General features: G+C 36.7%; 1 protein-coding gene across 4 annotated transcripts in view; it reads right to left on the bottom strand.

The window, feature by feature from the left end:
• CPNE8 (copine 8) overlaps positions 1-20561 on the bottom strand; it is a 103926-nt gene that overhangs the window by 13508 nt on the left and 69857 nt on the right. For all 4 annotated transcript variants that reach the window (XM_069801872.1, XM_069801874.1, XM_069801873.1 and 1 more), the window contains 7 exons: positions 20285-20360; positions 13390-13443; positions 10427-10488; positions 6278-6324; positions 5340-5521; positions 3991-4118; positions 268-370 (listed from right to left, as the gene is read on the bottom strand). In XM_069801872.1, coding sequence (XP_069657973.1) covers positions 268-370; positions 3991-4118; positions 5340-5521; positions 6278-6324; positions 10427-10488; positions 13390-13443; positions 20285-20360 — 652 coding nt within the window. The remainder of the gene's footprint in view (positions 1-267; positions 371-3990; positions 4119-5339; positions 5522-6277; positions 6325-10426; positions 10489-13389; positions 13444-20284; positions 20361-20561) is intronic.

The raw sequence follows: 20561 nt of genomic DNA, 5'->3' as shown, positions 1-20561 counted from the left end.
ATGTGCACCCTACAAACTGGACTGGCATTGAATCTCTACAGGAGGTAGTGAAAATGGGCCTTCAAAAATATGCCACCTAATTCTACACTACTCGTTTTGACATGATGTCAAATTTTAATGTAGGCTTTTCACCCACCACCTCACTATTAACTAGATCCACTGTGCTGTGTTCAAAACTATTGGTATAGATCTTTTCAAACCCTGCGTGGAAGTTGTTTCTGTGTGTACTTTCATCTGACATTTCCCAGGGACAAAAGCAAAACTTACATTCACTATGGATTCTTTTGTCTGAGCCATATCAGAAATAACACCATCTGTAATAATGAGAAGAACAAAATACTGGGAGCCATCTTTTACTGAAGCAGCATATCTAAGGGAAGAAAAAACAACATTATAACAGTAAAAACCCCCTTTTTACAAAGGAACTAATATGAAAAGAAGCTGTATTTTTAAAATTTGACTACTAAGGACTAAGAAAAATAAAGAAACATGATGCAGTGGGTTTCAAAAGTAAAGACATTCATAATTAAGATAGACATTCTACTTTAAAATGAGAACATTAGGAAAACATACCTCATACAATATTGATACTGATAATCTGCACGTGTTGAATCAGTGAAAAATAGGAACTGTATCACTACCAAGAGGAGCATGGACAGAATGTCCTTTATAGAATCATGAGTTGTTAGAAACTCTAAGTTATGTAACAGTTATTAAATCTGGGGAACCTAGCTTGGTATGAAGGGCATACATTAATATTGAATGGTTGGTTTTATAGAACAAATAAAATTTATCAGGAATCAGCACATTCCATAATTTTATTTTTTTTTCGTCTTACAAAAACAGGTTACTTACTGTTGACCACGCTTGCAGACTTACAGTTCACATTCACGTGCACATTTGTACAATGGCTGAACATGCACCCTGCAACCCTGGCTTAGATATTCATGTCTGTACCACCCCTAGATGTCCTTTCAAGACTCAAGCTTCTCCCTGTGCTGCACATGAATACAAGACAAAACACATCCAGTGCCATTTCATTCCCACCTCAGCCAAAGGACCCAAGAAGCAACTGCTCTTTGAAAATGAGCAGCTTTTGAAGATTTGAAAAGTCCTGATAGACAGTGAGTCCACAGCAGCCCCACTGAACTCTATGGCCTGCATACCAGAAACTATGACTTCAGTTCATTTATCTTCAACTCCCAAGGGTCAAAGTGTCTTATATAGTTAGTGAAGAAATTTTCTTGTGTGTAGCAGGTCGCTCCACTTGCTGCTTCACTTGACAGCAGCCAGTATAGTTCCTACTTTCATGAAGGCTCTTGGTGCTGTGAAGGAGTCAAATAGTAGAACCTTGTAATAAAAGTAGCAATGAGTAGCATGGAGATCAGTACAAAAAAAAAAAATTAGCTTCCATATGAATACTGTAGAATATATGTCCAAGTACACAATATGACTGTCAAAGAACTCACTATCTTATTGGCCGCTGAACAAGAAAGGCCTGTGTCACTGAACAAGATATGTTCTAATGATGCTCATGATGATTGCATATGCTTAGGAAATTCTAACTCTGATGTTACACAGGGCATTTGCAAGCGAGTACTCCCAATAAATAAGATGCTGTAACCACAACATTTACAAGAGTTCGGAGGAATGTTTGTGAAATGGAATCTACAACTCACAGAAAGCCATCACATTCCTCCTTCTCCCTCCCCAAGATACAGATGGGTAGAAAAGCCACACAGACAATGAACCTGTTGAACATCATCTATTTTCATTCTGGCAGTAGGGACTGATAGTTAAACATCTAGATTAGCAAGACCTACTGTGGAATACATTTTCACTACCATGCAGAGAATTCTTTTATCTCATTTTTCCACAATGCTTATAATCTTTTCAATGATGACTGCAGTGACAAGGGATGATGAGAGTAAAATAAAAATTCATTACCCTTTCTGAGCACTTAATACTGTCTACGTACCTACGCTGAAGAAATGGAACAGAAATTTGGTTATTTCAAATTTTCCACAGAATAAAACATTCTGAAGTCTTTTGCAAGAAAGATCTTATATGAGGAGGGGAGATGACAGAAGACAGTAGGTTGAATCTGGTGTAGTTTAGATAACTCCCTAGCTGGGGATGGATGATAAACTCATTATCTGCTTGAAGAACTTCTGAAGAGTTCCGAGATCCCAACAGGACAGTAATATCTGACAGTTTCCAGAGATTTCATCAGAGGCATATTTTTAAGTAGGAGGGATGTGCGAAGAAGAAATTTCTTTGAGACTGAAGGTAGATTCAAAGAGTAACTGCAGGCTAGATCAACATTTCCAGTACCATGTGTATGAGAGTCAATAGAATAGCCAAGAAACTGAACCTTGAAGGAAAATGATGTTACTGAGAGCTGGACTGGTACATGGATTGTATTAAGGATGATCATGCAGTAGAAATCCTCATGAAGATACTTATCTTTTCCACTATAATGTGGTGTGATTTGCTACCAGAAGGAGTTCCCAAAGTTGGCAACAACTTGGTGTTTAGACAAAAGTTCAGTGGAAGAGCTACAAATGGTGGTGACAGGCTTCTGTAATTCTGCAAAAGTTGACAAATATTCCTGAGAAACAACTGGTGAGAAAAGGAACTCAGTTTATGCCAACGCTTTGATGGTACTAGAATAAGAATTTAAATTTTTTGAATGAACAGGAGGCTTGAGGTTAATCACCAAATTCTGAACCAGCCAGCTCAACTGATACGACAAGTTCTAAAGAAGAAAAAGCCAGAGAAGTCAATGGGTTAGATTTCCAGTTAACATGGCTAATGCAGACACTGAATGCCACTTATATGGAATTCAGCTGTCAGAAGGATTGGCGTATTTCCTCACAGTCTGAAAACTGCTACTGGAGAGATCCTGTCAAAGGGAAGATTAAAAGGAAGACGCTAGTTGTAAAGACAAGCAATGGAATATACACGTACATAATTACATAATTTGAATGGTATGATTTGAAGATGGAACAACTAATCTTCATGATAAATAACTGAATTCAGCTATCTAGCCATGCTGCAGTGCCCAGAAAATTCTTCGCACTATAGAATTTGCAAATTATTTTTCATTGGGCTGTAGAACTAACAACAGCAAGAACAGATAGTAAATAAATACTTGCTACAACAATTAACTATTTTGCAAGCTCATAAATAAAACATTAACAATACAATGATTTACACTTCCCTACTGCTTTATTTTATAAACATTAGTTCTTCCTCTCTATCTATAAAAAAAATAAAATCTGTTCAGGTAGTTACTCAGCTAAATCATCTGAGCCATATCACTTTTCCTATACCAACACATGGAGGTATACTGTAAGTCACGATCTTGTATGCCAAAATAAGGCAACATTATCCTTCTTAAGAAACTTCTGCAAACACAAGAAGGGTTTTACTTTGAGAAGTTAGATGAGGTGTTGTATAACACAGCACAATGGCTCCCCAGTGGTGGCTGCTGCACTATTGCCTTAACAGTACCACTACCAGCTGGGAATTGTTGCCACAGAGAGACTTGGAAAATTTTGTTGATATTTTGGACATTTTGAGATTAGAGGAACCACATATGCCAAAAAAATTTGCATTTTATAAATTTTCTGATAGATTACTGTCTTTTCTGGGAAGCAAAAATTCTGTGCTCCAAAGGACATAAAAAGAAAATGGCAGAGTGATCTCACAAAAATTTTTTTCATTATGATTTCTCCTAAGATTTTAACACAGGGTGGATCAACTGGATCACTTGTATTTATTTTTAATCAGCGATGAAATTCTGCATAATACTAGCACATGGTCTTCAAACCTACTGAAAGGTACAAGATAATCACGTTAGACTGAATAAACAGAACAGCTGTAAATCTTTTTCAATGTTTAGCATCATGTAACTGTTAGCCTTTTATATGTGATAGTTATACTGACAATAAGAAGTTTCTGCAAAGTACCTGTTGTGATGCTTACCTGGCTACATGATTAATTACAGGGGCAAAGTTTGTTGGTCCATAAAGCTGTACAGATTTTAGACTCCTGTAATATGCCTCCATTACACCATCAATTCCATGGCAGTATGGATTTTGAGGGTTTCCATTCTAATGAAAGCAAGAGATGATTAATCACTAAAAGTAATTATGAAGAAAAAATGATGTAGGTTAGTGAATGCTACCCAGTGTACATTTTTAAATGGCAAAGACCTAAGCATGCTAGGATCTATTCAGAGAGTTTACTACAAATGCCCAATGTAAGTGCCATGGCTGGTTGTGAGTGTTAACCGCCTAGGGAAGGAGGTTCTGGCAGCCTCATGTTAAATGCAGTCTGGATCACTGGAACTGGTTCCAGTTCTTTCCTCTGTAAAAGCACCACAATGCCTCATGAATTAACTGAATTAGTTTTAGAAACAACTTTTAAAACTGAAACTAGCCAGGAATAAGTCTGCTGTTTTAAAGGCCTTAAGATTATATGTATCAATATATTTGAACTTGCCACATGAAAGTCCAAAGTCTGTGATTCAAATTAATATCTGCCATTGCACCTGTTTTAAATCACTATCCATGTGGAAAACGTTTCCTTGAGATAAGACATGTGGCATTGTTTTCTAGCACAGGCTAACAGAAGAAATAGACATCTACAATCACCAGCATTCTGCCATGTCTTTGCTGCTATCTAATTAAAACTCACCTGATATACCTATGCTTGCTGTAATTCTGACAACTCTATCCTACTCAGAGAAGAACAAAAAACTGAAAATAAGCAAGTAGATAAACATCCACACTAATCACAAGCATTTATAACACATCAACCTTTCTGGCAAATCCCGTTAGATTTTAGGTTTGTCATTTAACTGGCACATGGACCAGTCTCAGATTTGTTCGTCATTTCAGCTTCAAGTCCACTTAGTTATCTCTATGTCTCTAAACTAGCAACCCATAAAAGATAAAGAGATCCCAGAAAATGAGCGAGAACTATAACAATAATAATAAGAGATTATCTTGGATCACGATCACTTGCTTCTTAAGATAGATTAGCTTCAGTCTGAAGTCTTTCAAGCATCTGTTTCTCATGCTGCTACAGCTGAGGTTAAAGATGATTACTTTTCTTTATTACTATTTCTGGCCTACAGGGACTTCTTGACGCTGGATTTCTTTCAGTAAATTCACTATGATGAAAAATTCTGAATCAGTCTTTTATACAGAAGAATTAGCACATTCTCTGTTCTCTACTTGTCCAGTAATTGCTTAAGACCGCAACCTTAACTCCCCAAATTTTGTTGTAGTAAAGAAATTAAAACAATATATAAATATTTATTTACTTACCAGTGCAAATTCATGTGACACTCTTCCATCTGGAGGCAGTCTAGCTCCAAAACCTAGAGCTGGGAACATTTTATCACTATCATAGTCCTGAATTATTTCACCTACTGCTTTCAGTGCCATGCCATAAGCATTCAGCTGATAGGGATTCATGTAGTGCAGTGAAGTAGGCTGTGAAGGGTTACCTGTTGAAGCAAGAATCAGATTTACTTTAAAACTGAATCACTTCAAAATGTTCTCTCTTAAAAAAGACAGAAATCTAAGAAAGCAGAAATTGAAAAGAAAGGATCATGAAAAGAAAACGAACTTATTTCCTATATACATAACTGTGGTTTTATCCGGCAAAAATGCAATGTTCTGAATACATTTTTAATAGGTTAACAGTAGTAGCTGTAAACTTTTTCAGCATTGAAAGGGCAGAAACAAAGTGATTAGACTTGTAAATTTGTGTCATTTTATAATATGATACACACTTTTAGGATGAAATTTACGTAAGTATTATGACATTCTGAAAGCAGCTTTGGAGGAGGATGAAAACTTATCTCTGCTTCACCTCACTTCAGCCTCACTCCACCTGAAACTCCTTTCTTTTGCCCCTCTCATTGGGGTCTTCTAAGTTAGCCAGTTTTCTCCAAGCAATAAGAAAGAAAAAATAAAAATCAGAAAGAAAATATTTGCAAACTGCTCCTACTTATTCAATTTTATAGGTGGCTTCTTCAATTTTTGTTCTGTTTGCCCTGCTTTTCTGGACAGGAATTGGCCTCTAGTCTGTTGCTCAGCAAAATGGAATCCTGCTTCCAGGTGGTGCCAGGCATACAGATAATCAATAATACAATGAAGTTAAGCAGAATACTGATATAGATACATACATACACACACATATGTACACTTAAAACTGAACACAGCACATACATACACAGGATGTTTATTTCTATTCTTACCATTTGAGGCTGTGAAATCAATAGCTACTGTGAAATTGATTTGGGTTCTGCAGAAAAAGCAAATACAGATCTTATTAATAGTGTTACTGTTATGTGGAAAAATAAACAAGAGATTGTAATGTTGTTTGTGGACAAACTGTAGGACACTGACTTTCTAATACAGGAAATAAACACTGAAAATACTCTAAGGTTCCAGCCAAAAGCTACACAACACTATTTTATTAACACACTGAAAACAGTTACTTTACTCCATCCTTCCTTTTTGCATTGTTTATGAAAAATCCTAAATCATTAATAAGTTTATTAACATCCATAAACATTATTAATTCATTTTCAACAGTGATGCTGATTTTTCCTTGGATATATTTTAGCCTTAGTCATGGAAGACTTTGACAAGGGAAGTAGGCTTTTACGGATCTGCTCATTTTCTTAATACTAAAACTGTGCCTTCAATCAGAACATGTTTGAAATCATGCTATGCATAAAATCTTTGGACAGGATATCATAGTTTTTGACAGTGGATTTCTTTCATGTGAACATAGTCAATACTTTGAGTGAGCATATCAAGGTAATTCTTGGAAGACAAAAGTAAAACTAGAAGCAGGAATATAAAGGTCTGTATTTGGAGCAGTAGCTGAGTAAAGCCATTATTGTGCATGGATCAATTGTTAGCAGAGACATTGTCAGGAAAATTAATCATTAATAGACTTTTACAGAGTGACAATCCAATTAAAAAGTTCTGTTCTGCAACTTCCTTCAGGACAAAACACTGTCATTCTGGAGATAATCTCTTAGCTAGTAAGACTCTATCAGGAAAAAGAGTTTGTATGAATCTGAAAATTGACTTTTTGCTCAGATTGAGTTTTTTACATCTTCCTTCAAATTTCTGCCTCTCAGTGTGTGCAAGTATGAACTTAATGACCAAATTAGCAAAGATTAAAGCTTTTTGAAAGTTATTGAGCAGATTTAACTCATGCACATTTAGATTAAACATCAACAATCTGACACCTGGCCTTGCAGTAGTGGTTTTAGTGCTCAAATAACCTGATGTGCCCAGAGAAAATACTATTTATTTAATAAAAAAATGTGTATGAAAAAAAATTCGCATGGAATCATTTTATCACACTGATCAAGGCTAACACAAACTAAGCTAGGTTATGAGTGGACTCTGTCTCCAAAAAGTGGTAAAAGCCTACCAATGCCCACAGTATCTGGAAGAGTCCTTGGAACATGGTCAACCCCGGATACGTCTAAAAATGCTATGGCCTCAATATGGACTTCAACAAAAAAAACAGTGAAAGCTGCTCCAATCTCTGAAAAGTTCAGAGGCCTAAGCTTTATGAGAGAAGTTTTTCTGCCAATACTTCTGCATTCTGCTTTATGCAGTTTCACCAGAAAATTTTAAATGGCATGACAAGTCAGATTTTGTTTGATCTGTACCCAAATGTCAGGCACTGTGGCTTCTTAAACACACTACAAACAGCTACACTAGAGGCAGAACTGTTTCTTCATGCATTTGTGTATACATGTACTTCATTCAGCACAAACTTTTGGTAAACGTGGATGGATGGCCATTTTCTACTCCTGTTAAAGTCCTGAGAAAGGCAACAGCAGTCCTAATAAAAGTAACCTCTTTCTCTCAAACTCTAGGTTTCTCTACTAAAACCAGAACGCCTGCATAAATCAGAAGGGCTCCACAACAGATATGTCCTGATAGAATTCTTTATAGCGTATAGAGTCAACATATTTTTCAGACGTTAAAGGTGCAGCAGTACCTTGACACCATGCCTGACCTATATTAGGAAGTTTTACCTTTGCTAAACTGTACCAGATTCTAATGCAGTCAACAACTGAATTAAATCCTCTCTGAGGAGAAACTGTAAGGTCCAGAGAGTGCAAACATAGACAAAAAGTATTCCAGCAGCAGTGTTTCCAGTTAATTGAACTGAAAGGAAGTAAGGACAGCAATTCTAGAAGAGCTTGATAGTTTGCAGTCCAGAAGCATCCTGGACCAAAGTGTAGGGGTCCTGAGTGTACTAAAAAGCCTTTTAATGGCGCTAAACTGACTCACCTCAGCCTTCCACCACATGTCCCCTCATTGGTTCAGGAGCCCTATTTCAGCTCAGCCTTCAGTCCCTGCCTCAGCTATGTCAGAAGAGCATAGGTCTTCCAGCTCAGCCAAGCTCATGCCTGGCCATGGACTCCATTAATCCAGATCCTGACCCATGGGCTGACATCCTGGCTTGACCTCCCTGCCTTGTCCACCATAGGCCTGCCTGGCAATCGCTGGACCTGATCCTGACCCAGATCTGTGGTTTGCCTTCCCAGCCTGACCTTGGTCTGCCTCATCACCACAAAATTCTCTAATGATCTGGACTCTTAACTGAGCCTGGCCACCATCTCTGGGCCTGCCCTGCTTGCCTTGCCCATGTACTGTACAACGGGGCCCTAGCTGGTGAGGCCCTGCCCTACCAGCCATGCTGCCTAGCTCCACTCCCAGCTCCCCAGCCATTCTGGGGAGGGACGGCTGCTCCCTGACACAGCCCGTTCCCTCCGCTAATGTGTCCCACTACTTACACGCCTCAATGATGGGCCTATACAACTCGTTCTGAAGGTCACCCATAACCTGTTGTGTATACCATACAACACTGTAATATCAAATGATCAAATCTGAAATGTTGTAGAGACTCTGCATTCTATCCAAATGAGAAAATATGTTCAGCCACCAAAGAGTGAGCAAATGTGCAAGTCAAATCACAAATTTCTCCAAAGATATTCAATAAGAATTTTAAAGAGAATACGTCTACATCCATGTTAAAAACCCTAATTAAGCATTCCCATTTTTAAGTATTATGCATAAAGTATTCTTGTCAGGTTTAATCTTAATGAGCCAAAAGACACAGTATTTTGAGATACATAACAGACTGAATTCACCCTTAGTGAAAATATTTATTTTCTTGAATGGAGATTGAACAGAGTGCATTTGGATTTTCTAACTTTAAAATTTAACTGTTTTGGAGAACTGAAACATCGAAGCGGCTGCTAGTCCCTGAGAAAATAAAAAATTACACTCTGCAGCAGCCCATGGGTTAGGGTCAATAGTTTGGAGCACATCTTAATGATCCATGCCCTCTACAAGTTAGCAGATCAGTATAGAGTACAACCTCAGGTTGCGGTTTTTCAAAACCTTGAATGCAATGGCAGTCAAGATAGCTTACTGACAGTTTCTCTGTAGCTAAGCATTATGATTGGGGGTGTCACTTTAACTTAATGAACTTCAGTGATTAATGTGTTAGGGATAAACCTTAAGGACATTCTAATCTGTAGGACTACCACTGTTGGGAACAAAGGCAAAGCCCTATATTGTGACTGCCAAAACACAACACAGACTCCTTTTTTATTTCAGCTGAAGCCTGGTTGAAGACTAGCACAAAAAAAGTAATTTGTTTCTTCACAGGTAATCCATGCTCTAAAGTAAATGTAGAATGTATATTCAGACAGTATGCCTCAAAAATCCATATTAAGTGCCTAGGTGTGTACAGCAAATTATTTCCATTTATCCTAGAGGAGAATTGTGTTCTGGCAGCGAGGTTAAGAGCCAGGAATTTATAAGATTCAATCCCATTTCCAGGCATGTTCTAAGGTAAGCCATTTGATGCTTCTGTCTCTACTTCCCTTCTGGGAAAATGACGATAAAAGAGAAATTGAACATGTTACAGATTTTACATAATTAGTATTGAAAAAAATGCCTTTGAAGGGGAAAGGTTCTAAATAAATGCTAATATTAAATACACCAAAGGTCAGTGTAATCAGAAGAAACAAAACAGCATTTTACTAATTTAACAGTATAGAGAGAATTCCCTTTTGATTAATCCAATTTTCACTGGCTGATCATAGGTCATTACTCAATCTCAGTGTTTTAGTACCAACACCGATGCTGACATTATAAGTGAAGTTCCATAACTTAACTTACATCAATAACTATCTGCAGGTTTTATGTAGGAAAGTACAGCCTCTAAAATGAGGAAACAATACAGCTCTTTACAGATACTACTACTTAGAGTCATCATATGCAAAGTACATATACAAATTATTAGTGAATTACAATGAAATTGTGAAAACAAGAAAGGTTTGTTGCCAATCACATACCCGCCTTTAATATAGTCAAGGAATGAAACTTCTGTTTCAATTAGGAAGGAAAGCAATGTTACCTGAAAGCAAATAAAAGAGAGTCAGACATGAATTGTCACTTCCCAGTTGAACAAGTAGAGACATAAGCACAATGTTTTAGGAGCTCTATCCTTAGCACGTATTTTCCTACAGTATTAGGGAAAATAGAAGATTAAAAAAAAATGAAACCATTTCAATAGGCAGTTCTTGAAAGGGAAGAGAAAAATTTGGAAGTGTACAACAATTGTTTTTTGTTGTGTTTTTTGTTTGGTTTTTTTTAGCAAAAGGTAAGGGATGGAAGACTGTATTCCAGGGCAGGTTACTACACGTATGTCTTCTGATCACTGTACACTACATCTACACACAAATATTAGAGGCTAGACGATAATGCATCTATTCTGTAAGTACTTCAACACTGTTTAAAGAACTCAATTACAATTATTTGTGTCATTTCTCATCTCACATTAAAAGTGGTATTGAGTATTGATGCAAGCCAAGAATACAAAAATCTAGTCAATTATACAGATATATGAAATACATAAAAAAAATTAAAGTGGAATATATAAAAAATGCAAAGAGAAGAAATTTCTAAAGGTGTTACTAGCATTTCCAGCACTTGAGTCACAGAAGTATAAACTAAAGTGGAAAAGATCCAGCATTTAATTTCTTCATACACGGCACAACATTTATGAAGCAAAGAATTCAATCCAAATGATTTTCGTTTTATATACAAAGTGACACAAAACTCTCTCACAACACAAGTGCATCAGGCAGTCAGTGAAAACTGCTTAAGTAACTACTCAAAGCAAATTCACTGATAATGATACAATGAATAAAAAGGGGATGGAAGTTTGTCACAAAATTTGATTTGCCTCCAACTACAGCAAAATATAAAAACTTAAAATATTCCTATGTTGTAAACTTGGACTCAGAATGAGATTCCAGTTAGAAATTCTTTCTATCCTACTTCCTTTGTCACAGGTTCTCTGTGATTCTTAGTGATTTGCAAAATTTAAAACCATCAAATTACCCTTCTAGTTGAGACCAGAAGACCAGAACAAAGTTCTACCAGACTATCAGTAGCATAGTCTTGCATATAAGACTGAAATTTTTATGCATTTTCCCACTGGACATAGTAATTTTAATGGTTCATCTGTTATTACAGCTGGTCATCTTGTTCCTAATTAGTTTAAGCAAATGTTTTCAGTGAATCTGATTTTAAAAGGTAAAAAACTCTAATAGACAACACCCTTCCAAAGTGGTCAGAGTGTTTACTTCCATACAGACAATGACTACCAATGTTCCAAGTTTTACACAGTGAATTTTAAATTTCACTACTTTGCTTTGTTCGAAACTAATCATGTATTCTGAAACATTTCTGCTTAGTGTGTAGTTTGTCTGTCTGAATTTAAAATGACCCCTTAAGTAATAATGAATTGAGATGGCTACATTGGTACATAGTCCTTAAAAGCAGCAGTGAGATAGCAGTCAATGACCTATATCCATTTTACTTAAAGTTTTCCAGAAGCCAACTTCCTATTAGTGAGAATGATGGTCTTGGTGCCTGGTTTGAAAATTTAGAAATCTGTGGGATAAAGAATATCTTGGGTGAATGACAGGGAGAAGAAAAACAAAACTGCAGGCAAACACATTGGAAAGTGACAATTTGGAGAAGCATATGGGAAGCCCAAAGGACTAATAGAAGTAAGGGCAAACAGGGGCAAAGAGGACTTGATAAAGAAAAGAAATTACAAAATCAACAGTAGAGAACACCGGTAGAGAAGGAAGTAAAATATGTTCTTTCAAATGTGAACAGATACAAGTGAAGGTGCTAAAATATTCAAAACCAAAATCAACAGGAAAATTGAACATGTAAATGCATTTTTTGCCCTTCTGTACCCTAAGCCAGATTTCATCCCTACATTTTTGAGTACACTTACTTTAAGTATTGATTTAAAATAATCACTTTTTGTAACTTTCTGACTCACTAATTTAGCGTAATAGAACTTTATTTTAACACGCTAAATTGTAGTAAAAGTAATATGTTAGCAAAAAATAAATTATGTAATGAATCAGCTCTTGCATGGTAAATTTTCATGGACAAGCTGCTTCTGCCTATTTTTTACAATTTAAAGCAGAGGTACAAAATTTTCCTACTGATGAACAGACTTATACAAGAATGTGAGAATGACAAAACATTCCTTCAAGGCTACAGTTCAGAGTGAAAGTAGCCCTACTGACTTAAGCGGAACTGTTCATGTAGAAAAAACCCACATGCTGTATGTGTTTTCAAAAAACATATCTTACATCTGATTAGGTTTCCAATATACAATTCTTCAAAATTTATCTTCATTTTTTTGTAAATGATGTTTTGAACATCATGGATGCCAGAACATGGAAGCTGAGAAAGTGCTGAATGGAATTATTTGCATGGCTAGCAAATGGTTTGTAAAACAGAATATGGAATATGAAAAGAAGGACATTGAAATCTCATCCCACACTATACTAACAGACCTTTCAACATAAATTTACAAAAACCTGGTGGTAATAAAAAATGTTGACTCTTTTTGGTTTAGCCATGATAAGCATATTAGCTTTTACTGCTGCTAGCTCAGCAATTAAATTTAAAAAGAAAATTGACTTTTAAAAGTGCAGATATGTTTCAGATAAAAATTAATAGTGTTCAGTCCAACAATTTCAAAAATTTGACTGAAATTTTGGTATAACTAATTTTGGAAATCATTGGCAACTTAACAGCACAATTGGACACATATTTTTTCAGACCCTTCAAATTAAAAACATAAATGCTGTATAACAGTAATTAATTTATTGTTGTGGCCTTCACAGAAGGTTCTGTTGTAATCCTGTTAAATTACAAGTCAACTACACTTTGTTTCAAGAGAAAAGAAAAGCATCCAGTAACATAAAATACATTTACTTACTGTTCCAGAATTAACATACTTTTTCTTTTTTCCTTTTTTCTTTGGATTTATTACCTAGAAACACAGATACAAATATTAAAGCAGTATGATTTATGATTTAACATAAAGATTAATATTAAGATACTTTCAATGCAGAAAGTAGTCTACTTTCAGTGGATTCTAAATTTATTCAGCATACTATTTACTTACTTATGCACCTCAATGCTGGGATATATGCATATCTGAAAACCAGTGAATTTATCTTCATGGTACCTGCTAGGTAAGCCAGTGCTGTTATTACATTTGACAAATAGGGGACTGGGGCGAGAGAGGTGAGAGTGTTCATTAAATCTGAGTGCTCAGTGAAACACTTCAAATTTTCACAAGATTCTGCATTTTTCTGCACTCCTGATTCCAGTGTTTCAGTGTACCGAGTCACCACTTCTTCATCTCACAATGCACCTCTCCACACTCCCGTTAATCTGTTTCCATCTTCTCCTCAGAATTATCTGAGAAAATGAGAGTTTTTCTACTCCTAGTTTCTGTATTTGGTGCAATGACAGGATCTGTCTGACAGGAATAGCAATTGCAGGGACAGATCATACTGTGCCAGAATAGAAACTAGTCAGTAATTTCATGAAAATGGCACAGACCACCACCTGACTGGCCTACAGGAGTTGTGGGAGCTCAATGTACTCCCCATGCACAAGAATCTTCATGGAACTGGACTACAAAGCATTAAACAGTTTTCTTGAATGTCTTGAACCCACATCTATAAAATTTCTCACTGTAGCCACCAATAAAAACTGTTTCCCTTCTGAATATCTACACATTTGAAGGCAAGTCTCAGTCAGTTTTATTACATACACATTAAAACATACTCCTGCTTTTTTCAAAATCGCACATGGAACGTACTAGATGATCTTTTAGGTCCCTTCCAACCCAAACCATTCTATGATTCTATGAATTGGAAGCAAAACATTATTTTATTAATTAGGTCTACCAACTATCTCTTATATAACTAGGAAACTCAAATCCTTGTGGCTTACTGCCAAGTTTTACTGTAAACTACTGACAGATGTTCTATGAATGACAAGGAATGAAAACATTCCCAACTGAAATCTTAGTCACTTAACTGCTATAAAATATTTAAACAATTTTGCCTGAAAATGGGGAAAATAGTAATACATGGCTTCCAAAAATTCTCTCCCCCAAACAAAATGAAATTACTTTTAAAGACCATATTCCTTGCACAACACAGAACAGCTGTGAAATGTAAGGCAGAAAGAGATAACTATCATTTGAGGTCTTCCCAAACAGGCTAAACAAGAGTGACTCTTTTTTTCCCTCCAGTATGTCCCAGTTATCCGGCAAGTATTCTTCAAAGCTTTTACTGCCTGACACATACATAAGCCCTTTAACGCCTAAAAAAACCCCAAATAACCCCTGTTCCTCCTATTAACGGTGTCTTGACTGGTGAGCAATGGATTAAATCTGTGTAATGGTGGTTTATAAACAATGCAGTAATTCTTGTTGAACCAGAATCTTAGCCAGAAAGTGGATCCTGCTGACAATTGCCCAGAAGAGGAAGATGAAGGAGGTAACAGACTGCCTGCCTGCCCTGTGGCCCTTCATTCGCAGCTCTCCAGAATACAGTGGGCAGGCCTGAGTTAGCAGCATATTTCTTGCCAGCAGTCATTAAATGCCAAAAAGGAGATTCATCTGAACCTTCTGCTTCAGGTAATTTGACAACTGGCTTCTTAGGAGTTGCTAGGAAATGCACTAGAGATTGGAGAGAAATATCATGGGAAACAAGGCATCTACCTGGGATCACAGATGAATTCAATCACAGCTTGTCTCTCTCCTATAATTCCAGGTACTATAATTATTATAATATTTCTGTGTTTTCTTCTCAAATTTCAGGTAACTTTATAAATAAAACAACATTTTTTAGCCTCTGAAAGTCCTACACCCCTGCAGTAACCTAGGAAGCTACATGAACTCTTACCTATTAAAAAAAGGTCAGTTGAAAAAAGCTTGCTATAGCAATGTTTCAAATCTGAAAAAATGGGACACCCACTCAAATACAAATTTCTCTACCTGCCTTGGGTCAGCTTGTAAATGCAAAACAATTAAAAAATAATTTGTCCAGTCTCTTTAGTTCTGATATTGCACAGACTGATCAAGTAGAAGCAGTACCAAAGATCAGATGCTCACGAAATGTGTGCTATTGCTGGGAGTAAAATATTGATACTATATTTAAGAAACTGCAAAACAACTTAAGATGTTATGACAGAATATTCCTGATAGGGTAGGAATCATGTCAGTGATACAACAGGAGAGGACATTTTCACTGCACACAGCAATCTGTGCTGTGACACTATCCATAGGAAACTGCTGTAAATTACAGTAACTCTGGGGTTGATCTTGGATCTAAATGAGAAAAAAACTCCATGGCTTTCAGTTATCTTTGTCCTGCTTTGCACAACAGCACCTTTGCTCATCTTCAAAATAAAAGTGCAGCACATAAGTGGAGCACCCTCCTTCCCTGCCTTGCATTAATGCTTGCCTAAACCATCATATTTGTGATCACCTATATTAGGAATATAAAATTTTACAAAATACTGAAGTTTAATGGCAGTAGTCCAAGACCAATTAAAGGATAGCTTGAGGAATAACAAAGATCTGCACACCATACAGAAAAAAACCCAGGCTACAGCCACATAGGCTTGTCTTCTCATTATTAGCAAGAGTATCTTTCCATGAGGAAGAAAAACCGCATTTCAGTTCTGAGAGACATGGTGCATGCAAACTGCATGATGCTGGAACTCATGGTGCAAGTACAAAAACTGACCTAAATCCTTCAAAAATCATACCTAAAACATGGAAGAAGGTCTTAAGTTCATTCTGAGGGACGTAGGAGGTCCTGAAATTAAACTGTCTACCAGGATAACCATGACTAATTAGCTGGATTTGTCTTACATCTGAATCACCCTTGGGAGAAGCAGAACTAAAAGAAGTTCTGATCATGGGATTAAGATTGCGTCAATGAAGATCTTGCAGACAGGCTGGTCAGGAGTTTCACCAGTCTGGACACATTTTTATGTTTAAATTCAGGAAGAGACTCTCCTACTAGAATGGACAAAGAGTGAATAGACCTGCAGTCCTCAAGACAGCTAGTCACGGAACCATCCCAAAAGCAACTACAGCTGATATAAATCCACAAGTCACCAGGTGGCATCACATAGCAGAAGTGCCTGTATTACCTGCAGTATAATTTGAAGGCAAATTAGCTGCTAATTTGAAAAAGGAGATGCTCATACTGACAAGACTACGTTAAAGGGAGATTTGGTGGAAAAAGCTATTCTTGTTTTTTCGGATGGCACGCATGACCATTGTTGATATTGGAGAGCTGCAGATATTACTTTCCTCTGGGAAAGGTGGGGAGGGAGGGATAAGATCAAAATCCTGGCTTCTGGTAACACTGGAGATCAAGCATAGAGTCACTAAAGAAATACCAAGAAAAATATCACACACAATGTCCCAGGTAGGAGCTGGGAAGGAGCTCCAGAATATGAGATAGAAGAAATACTTCTAGGGACTTCCAAAACAACAGAGGAAAAAAAATGTTAAGTGCCTTATTTTTTCTTCAGTTCCTATACTTGGTCTGCATTATATAAGACAAGGGTTGAAACTGCTGATGCAGTAAGAGGACCCATTTTATGCTACCAGAACTTCTAGAGAGTGGGAAGGCTCTGTGTACAATGACATTTTCCAGGAGAGGGCTGCTTTTAACTAGAATAATCCTGCTGGTAATCAGACCTAGGAATGGGCATTTGTACTGTGGTGAGATGACAGCAATCTATTGCATGAGGATAAGAGTCAAGGTCTAACCCAGAAGAGCAAGGCTCCAAGAACCAAGGCAAAATGACAGCAATTTCTAGTAGGACGCACAGTCACCTTCCTTATCTTTCCCTTAGACACTTTGGCAGATGCTGTATTTTCCTGGTTTATGTTCATTACGCAACTGATACAAACATCTTGTAAACTCATTTGAGAGGAGACTATAGCCTCTTCAATGTGAAAGAAAGGAAAACACAACTAAACTCAAAACTGGACCATTCCTGTGTTTAATACTATTTATAAACTCTGAAAGGGACAAAAGATCTCATATATTATAATCAGTTTATTTTTATAAAGGATCTGTAAAAGAGTTATCAGACAGATAACTGGAAATTGTAAAAAAAAAAAGCACACCAAAAAAGTCTACCTGTAACACACAGTCCTTTGGGTTCATGACTCCATGATCTGAAGCACTGAATATGAACTTCATATTTGGACTCTTCTAAGGTTCCTCTGTTCCCAGTAAACAAACACCTTAGGACAACAAATACAGCACAGACTGTACCTTGCCTGAACAGTAGTTTTCTTGTGCTGTATGAATGCTCATATCCAGAAATGAAAGACAGGAAAAATGAGAACAGAATTGACTGAGAAAGACAACGAAATAGTGAAGTTAAAAATAAAACAAAGGCGGCTCTTTGTGAATCTCAGTAAGTGAGGCTATGAAAGACCTACAGAGCAAAACCTACAGATCCAGCACTTTACTGTAGAGAAACTGGAAGTATCTGGCACAACCCATACACTTTGTCCATGAGCATGAGTGAGATGGAGGGTGCTAAAGAGCTTCAACACGAATGACTGGATATATGCTTACATATGTGAAAGTGCAATAGCATGTATTTTCACACACGGGAATTACAGGTCCCTGGAACACACGCATTATTTCCATGTGAAAATTGCCACTCTTGAGCCCTTGCAGGGAGTATCTCTTTATGGTAACACTGCTCTAATTAAGTAGACCACCTGTTCCCAAACACCACCACCACATCAGTATCACAAGACAGCTGTGGGGTTTTGTGCAAATGCATCAAGAATGCCTATCATCAGAATGGCGAATCAGATGCTTAGGTACTGCTGTGTACCTAAGCACTAGGCTACTGCTGGGTGAAAAAGGAATGGTAAAAGGAAACACAGGGCTATCAGGCAACTAGATTTGTTGCCTATTACCCGTATCACCTAAATTAGGGATAATACTTCCCAGCTTTTGTACACACAGAAATACACACACACAGAGAAAAAAAAAAAAAAAAAGAAAGAGGTGGAGCTTGAAACGCTCCACATGGTTTTACCACGGGAAAGAAACCAATTCCTTTTACAGCAATTCTAGAAGACAACTCCAAGTACATGACGCAATACAGTGCAGACACTTGACACAGACCTACACAGACCTACTTGACACAGTGCAGACACTTGACATACAAGCCAGTATGTGTACACAGCATTGTGTAGGTAGACCTCCTACCTTTGGTACTAAAAAGAGAATAACCATGTTATATCAGCACCAGAGCTGATCATTAGACTAAGATAATCTAGGCAGAACTTAGTAGCTCAGATGCAGCACAACTCTAACTCACCTGTACTGCTTCTAGCTGGGGAGCACATTCACAGTATTTGAAGTTACAGTACTACACACTGTCACCTACTGAAGATAAAGCTGAAGTGATCTAAGTTATGCATAAAAATAATGGGGACTCAAAACTGAAAATGAAATTTCTTGGATCTATAAAAATATAAGCTGCAGTTTAACACTGCAGAATGTAACGTATTTCCTTAGGAATAGTCTGTAAGTTGACACTTCTTCTCAGTGACAAAATACATTTTTAATCTTTTCCTCCTATTGCCTCTCTTTATTTAACACATTCTGAAATTTCATGATACATTTGTCATTCCAGAATGAGATTCTTCTCAGATATTAATTTTAAAATGAAGTTTTAATGCAGGAGTCTTAATGCTTAGACTTTTTTTTTTTTTGCAGTCAATTTTTTGCACCCAAATCTGGGATAATTTTTAAAGGGACCTTTCCAAAAAAGAAAAAAAAAAGGCCAAAAATTAGTCCCTTTACGACACTTCAAGTTTGTGAATCTCAATTTTTGTTTGCACAAACTCAATGATTGCTTTTGAGAACAAATTACAGCATATTTTGACGATTCAGTAAAGTTTGATGTTGGGAAAAAAAAAGTTTATGTTTTTCCAAATCCCAATAATCTCAGACTAAATTAAGAAAGAAGTCTTAAACCAGGGATTTATTAGATCTGAAATAAACAAGCCTGCACAATTTTGGCCACAGGACCCTGTAGAGAAAAGAGAAAGAGAAAGAGAAAGAAGACTAAGTGGGAATGTGAATGTAGTCTGCATTCACCTACAATACATGATAAGGTCTGGCCACAGTTAGAAATCATCTGACAATATAAAACTCTATAATTGAATTGACGATTCAGATGTATGAATCCTAAACTGGAAGTAAGATGCAAATTTTTAAGCAAAGATTATAACTGACCATATGAAAAACCCTACCAATCAGTAAGCTACATTCTCGGTCACTTGTAAGCCCTGCATCAAAACTCTAAAGATTCTGAAGTCCGCACTTAAGATCAAAGGCATGTGACTCTGCATCTGATGTAGGAATCACCAGATATTCTTTGGATAGGAGAAAATAGCATACAACACATGTAACAATTGGCAAAAGGAGAAATAAATGACAAATTGTTCATACACAAATGGGGGTAACCCAGTATTTGCTCCAAGTTATGTCATACCAACCCAGCTGCCTGAAGTGCTCTTCTTGTCCTATCACAGCCCAGTGTGCATACACATGCACACATACCTACTTGGCTTTAAATCTTTTTATGAAGCAACACTTTCAGATTCTCTGTTCTTTATAAAAGGAAGAATATGAAATAATTACAAAGTTTAATTTTGACAAGCACTGTACAGATTTGACCAGTTTGCCATGAAAACATTGCAAGTGTTCTCATTTATTTCCTGAAAGTGAGTAAATACTCACAATACTTACCTCATACACGTTGAACTGAGATTGTCCTCTCGACAACTCTCTGTAACTTGTTGTGAATTCTCCAATGAAATCATGGCTGTATAAAAAAAAAGTTTTCAAATCAAATGCACAGCATTTAGTAATTTAAAGATATATTACATCTATTTATGAAAAAGAGAACACAGTCAATATGAACTGACACCTAAGAAAGGAGCAATGGCAAAAGATATAATTTGCTTAAAAATCTTTATTTCTCCCTCTGATGTGTGTTCACTCTATTAGTAATAAAAATTCAGAG

The sequence above is a fragment of the Haliaeetus albicilla genome, chromosome 14 (assembly GCF_947461875.1).
Source record: "Haliaeetus albicilla chromosome 14, bHalAlb1.1, whole genome shotgun sequence".
Taxonomy (NCBI): Eukaryota; Metazoa; Chordata; class Aves; order Accipitriformes; family Accipitridae; genus Haliaeetus; species Haliaeetus albicilla.
This window is presented reverse-complemented; position numbering and strand designations above follow the sequence as displayed.